This window comes from Pseudophryne corroboree, chromosome 3, assembly GCF_028390025.1.
Source record: "Pseudophryne corroboree isolate aPseCor3 chromosome 3, aPseCor3.hap2, whole genome shotgun sequence".
Taxonomy (NCBI): domain Eukaryota; kingdom Metazoa; phylum Chordata; class Amphibia; order Anura; family Myobatrachidae; genus Pseudophryne; species Pseudophryne corroboree.
Window position 1 is genome coordinate 600,407,953 of NC_086446.1, and position 4,780 is coordinate 600,412,732.

Consider the following 4,780-nt stretch of genomic DNA (forward strand, 5'->3'; position numbering starts at 1 on the left):
TTGTCTGCAGGCAAAGAGAATGATTGGAATCTAGAAAGAGTAATGATTAGAAAAAGATCAAGTGGTCAGTTTACTTCCTGCTAACATGTATGTGTGGCTACATCAACTTTTTCCTCCTCCAATACCCTAAAAAAAAGAAAAGGAATAAATGTGCGTACTATTTTTTTCTATTATTTTGGCCCACTTATAATTAATGATGTTAAAAAAAGGGTCAAGGAGCTAAGTGTGATATTTTGTAAACCATCAAAAACACTTGCAAACTATTTTGTGTTAATTATCACAAATGCCTAACTTGTTTTTTTACGTTTTTTTGGGTGGCTGCTTGTCCTGGCCTTTGCCTTTAGCACTGTCATGTTGGCGTGCTCTGGTGGACCGTCTTGGTGGTGATGAGACTGGCGTGATAATTGGAGTAGTCGTACCAGAACTTCTGGTTGTTTGCTGTTGGTGCATGCATCTGAGAGTTTCATTCAGGTTAGTGAGGGTGGCATTGAGTTCACGTGTAGCAGCATTTTGATTGTCTACTATTCTGATTAAACTTTCATTAATCTTTTGACTGTTTTGAAAAATGTTCATATAACTTTGCTGTTGTCTGTGCTGTTCTTCCATTAGTCTGTGCTGTTCTTCCAAGTTGCCCATGACCTGTGTAATGTCTGTACGCATGACTTCCATGGTATTGCCTATTCTGGTTGTTTGCTCATTTTGTCGACTCAGATTTCTTGAGATTCTTCTGAGGTGAGATGGTAGGCTTGCAAACATTTGTGTCTGCTTACGCAGGCAATCTTCATTAGTGGCCTGCTGTCTAGCCCAAATAGTCCAAAACACATGATCAGGGCCTTGTGTTCCTGGTGTTGTTGGGCTGTGTTGTGGTGGTGGTGTGCTTAGCTGTGGTGGTGTACTCACAGGTGCTGGGGGGCTCATTCCTTGCATTAATGGCTGCATTTCTAAGATGTTTGTCTCCTCCATGTCACTGTGTTGGTGTTGTTGCGAAGGGATGCTGGTCCCAGGACTCGAAGCTGAAATATTAAACATATCTACGTTAGCTATCCATATGTTTGTGAAATGATAAAAAAACACTACACATGGAACACATGTCATTCACTGTTGCTTACAACTATTCTGCCTAGCAACATCATCACTCATAGCTTAAATGCATACATATGCCTGTTTGTGGCAAATGTGTCTGGTTACTTAATTGTGAAAGCAAACACTTAAGTTTTATTGTAGCTCACACATACTCCACCATAAAAAACATTGGAATACATAATGTGTTACCTTATAGCTTTGTTCCAACAAACATAGTAATGTTTTTGAATGTAACCTCAAGCACACATGAGAGTTTCAGAACAAAAAAAACTTTTAACAAAAAAACCAACATGCTTTTTTGTTGCAGCATCTTATACCCAATGTCATACTGTATGACTCAAGTGGACATACATATCTTTACTGGATGTGGACAAGGACATTTGGTTTGGATTCCATTTCAGCTTTTACTTACTGCGGTAAGTATTTTTGTTTTGGAAGTGTTTTGACTTACTGCGGTTATGACTGATTATGATTATGTTCTGACATTTTTCACTTTGATTCCAGTTTGATACTCACAATCAAGATGAGGGGAGTGTGGATGACGTCTTGGAGGTGTGTCCATAATTTGGAGTGGGGGCACCGAACATACGGACGATAATCTTCGTGGCGGGGTAGCCTGCTGTGTTTGTGCCGGGACAGACGACCTTGCTTTCTTTTCCGCCACAGGTTTCTTGTGGTGATGTCTTCCAGAAGAGCCACTTCTGCTGCTCCATACTTCTTTTGATGGACCTTTTAATGAAAGTGCAATTTTGTTATGGCCATTCCTTTACAAGCATACCCTATACTACAATGGACACTTTACCTGCTTCCGCAGCGTCATCATCATCAGATGTGTTAGGATTTACTGGCCGACGAGTAGTACTGCTTTTTTCAGACACTGTATAAAATGAGATATATTCATAAATCATGCTATTGTGTATACATCCACCCATTATGCTTATAAACAGTTTTACATTTAGAAATGCTTGGTTTTTAATTCAAACAAACATAAGGACCAGAAAGCCAAAAATGAAACACAAAAAACAACCAAAACACATATGCACTATGGCAACATCAAGACAGCCAAACATGTACAGGACACTGACATAGGCCACAAGTTCAAGGAAAGGTTTTTAATTTTTTTAAAAAAGACAACTTCATTTCTCTGACGTCCTAGTGGATGCTGGGTACTCCGTAAGGACCATGGGGAATAGACGGGCTCCGCAGGAGACTGGGCACTCTTTAAAGAAAGATTAGGTACTACATCTGGTGTGCACTGGCTCCTCCCTCTATGCCCCTCCTCCAGACCTCAGTTAGAATCTGTGCCCGGCCAGAGCTGGACGCACTTAGTGGGCTCTCCTGAGTTCACTAAAAAGAAAGTATTTGTTAGGTTTTTTTATTTTCAGTGAGATCTGCTGGCAACAGACTCACTGCTACGTGGGACTTAGGGGAGAGAAGCAAACCTACCTGCTTGCAGCTAGCTTGTGCTTCTAAGGCTACTGGACACCATTAGCTCCAGAGGGATCGAACACAGGGCCCGACCTCGATCGTCCGTTCCCGGAGCCGCGCCGCCGTCCCCCTTGCAGAGCCAGAAGACAGGAGAATACAGGAGAAAATCGGCGGCTGAAGACTCCGGTCTTCAATAAGGTAGCGCACAGCACTGCAGCTGTGCGCCATTGCTCCTACAGCACACCACACGCTCCGGTCACTGGTGGGTGCAGGGCGCTGGGGGGGGGGGCGCCCTGGGCTGCAATTAGTATACCTTACTTGGCAAAATGCACATAATGCAGTTCTAAACTGTATATGTGCCTAATCCCCCGCCATAATTATTATTAAAAAAGCGGGAGAAGCCCGCCGCTGAAGGGGCGGGGCTATCTTCCTCAGCACAGCCAGCGACATTTTCTCTTCACAGCTCCGCTGGAAGGACGCTCCCCAGGCTCTCCCCTGCAGTATACACTACGGAAAGGGTAAAAGAGAGAGGGGGGGGGCACATAAATTTAGGCGCAAATTGTGATAATAAGCAGCTATTGGGGGAAAATTCACTTTGTAATAGTGTAAATCCCTCTGTTATATAGCGCTCTGGTGTGTGCTGGCATACTCTCTCTCTGTCTCCCCAAAGGACTTTGTGGGGTCCTGTCCTCAGTCAGAGCATTCCCTGTGTGTGTGGTGTGTCGGTACGGCTGTGTCGACATGTTTGATGAGGACGCTTACGTGGAGGCGGAGCAGGAGCCGATAAGTGTGATGTCACCCCCTGCGGGGCCGACACCAGAGTGGATGGATATGTGGAAGGTATTAACCGACAGTGTCAACTCCTTGCATAAAAGGTTCGATGACGTAACAGCTTTGGGACAGCCGGCATCTCAGCCCGTGCCTGCCCAAGCATCTCAGAGGCCATCAGGGGCTCAAAAACGCCCGCTACCTCAGATGGCAGACACAGATGTCGACACGGAGTCTGACTCCAGTGTCGACGAGGATGAGACAAATGTACAATCCACAAGGGCCATCCGATGCATGATTACGGCAATGAAAAATGTGTTGCACATTTCTGACATTAACCCGGTTACCACAAAAAAAGGTATTATGTTTGGGGAGAAAAAGCAGCCAGTGACTTTTCCCCCATCTGATGAGTTAAATGAATTGTGTGAAGAAGCGTGGTGTTCCCCAGATAAGAAGCTAGTGATTTCTAAGCGGTTACAAATGGCGTACCCTTTCCCGCCAACGGATAGGTTACGCTGGGAGACATCCCCTAGGGTGGACAAGGCGCTCACACGCTTATCAAAAAAGGTGGCACTGCCGTCTCAGGATACGGCCGCCTTGAAGGAGCCTGCAGATAGAAAGCAGGAGGCTATCCTGAAGTCTGTGTATACACACTCAGGTACTATACTGCGACCTGCTATTGCTTCAGCATGGATGTGTAGTGCTGCAGCAGCATGGTCTGATTCCCTGTCAGATAACATTGATTCCCTTGACAGGGATACTATTTTGCTAACTATAGAGCATATTAAAGACGTAGTCTTATATATGAGGGATGCACAGAGGGACATTTGCCGGCTGGCATCTAGAATTAATGCAATGTCCATTTCTGCCAGGAGAGTATTATGGACTCGGCAGTGGACAGGTGATGCTGATTCTAAAAGGCACATGGAAGTTTTGCCTTATAAGGGTGAGGAATTGTTTGGGGACGGTCTCTCGGACCTCGTGTCCACAGCAACAGCTGGGAAGTTGACCTTTTTACCTCAGGTTCCCTCACAGCCTAAGAAAGCACCGTATTATCAAGTACAGTCCTTTCGGCCCCAGAAAGGCAAGCGGGTCAGAGGCGCGTCCTTTCTGCCCAGAGGCAGGGGTAGAGGGAAAAAGCTGCACCAGTCAGCCAGTTCCCAGGAACAAAAATCCTCCCCTACTTCCACTAAGTCCACCGCATGACGCTGGGGCTCCACAGGTGGAGCCAGGTGCGGTGGGGGCCCGTCTCCGGAACTTCAGCGACCAGTGGGTTCGCTCACAGGTGGATCTCTGGGTTCTACAAGTGGTATCTCAGGGATACAAGCTGGAATTCGAGACGTTTCCCCCACTGCTGTTACCTCAAATCAGCCTTGCCAGCTACTCCCAAGGAAAGGGAGGTAGTACTGGCGGCAATTCACAAGCTGTACCTCCAGCAGGTGATAATCAAAGTTCCCCTCCTTCAACAGGGACGGGGTTACTATTCCACAATGTGTGTGGT

General features: G+C 46.0%; 1 protein-coding gene across 1 annotated transcript; it reads right to left on the reverse strand.

The window, feature by feature from the left end:
- Window positions 1–291: 291 nt before the first annotated feature.
- LOC135058073 (uncharacterized) lies at window positions 292–2,010 on the reverse strand. The gene is made up of 3 exons (XM_063963699.1): window positions 1,886–2,010; window positions 1,600–1,812; window positions 292–1,013 (listed from the first exon to the last, which is right to left on the reverse strand). The coding sequence occupies exons 1-3, from the start codon at window positions 1,989–1,991 to the stop codon at window positions 301–303; spliced, it is 1,032 nt and encodes a 343-aa protein (XP_063819769.1). The 5' UTR covers window positions 1,992–2,010; the 3' UTR covers window positions 292–300.
- Between the last annotated feature and the right edge of the window lie 2,770 nt (window positions 2,011–4,780).

Excerpts from the sequence above, each read along its gene's own strand:
- LOC135058073 (XM_063963699.1), bottom strand. The coding sequence starts at position 1,991 with ATGATTTATGAATATATCTCATTTTATACAGTGTCTGAAAAAAGCAGT. Across the intron at positions 1,813-1,885 it reads TGATGACGCTGCGGAAGCAG|GTCCATCAAAAGAAGTATGG; the intron begins GTAAAGTGTCCA and ends TTTCATTAAAAG. Across the intron at positions 1,014-1,599 it reads ACACTCCCCTCATCTTGATT|CTTCGAGTCCTGGGACCAGC; the intron begins GTGAGTATCAAA and ends TTAATATTTCAG.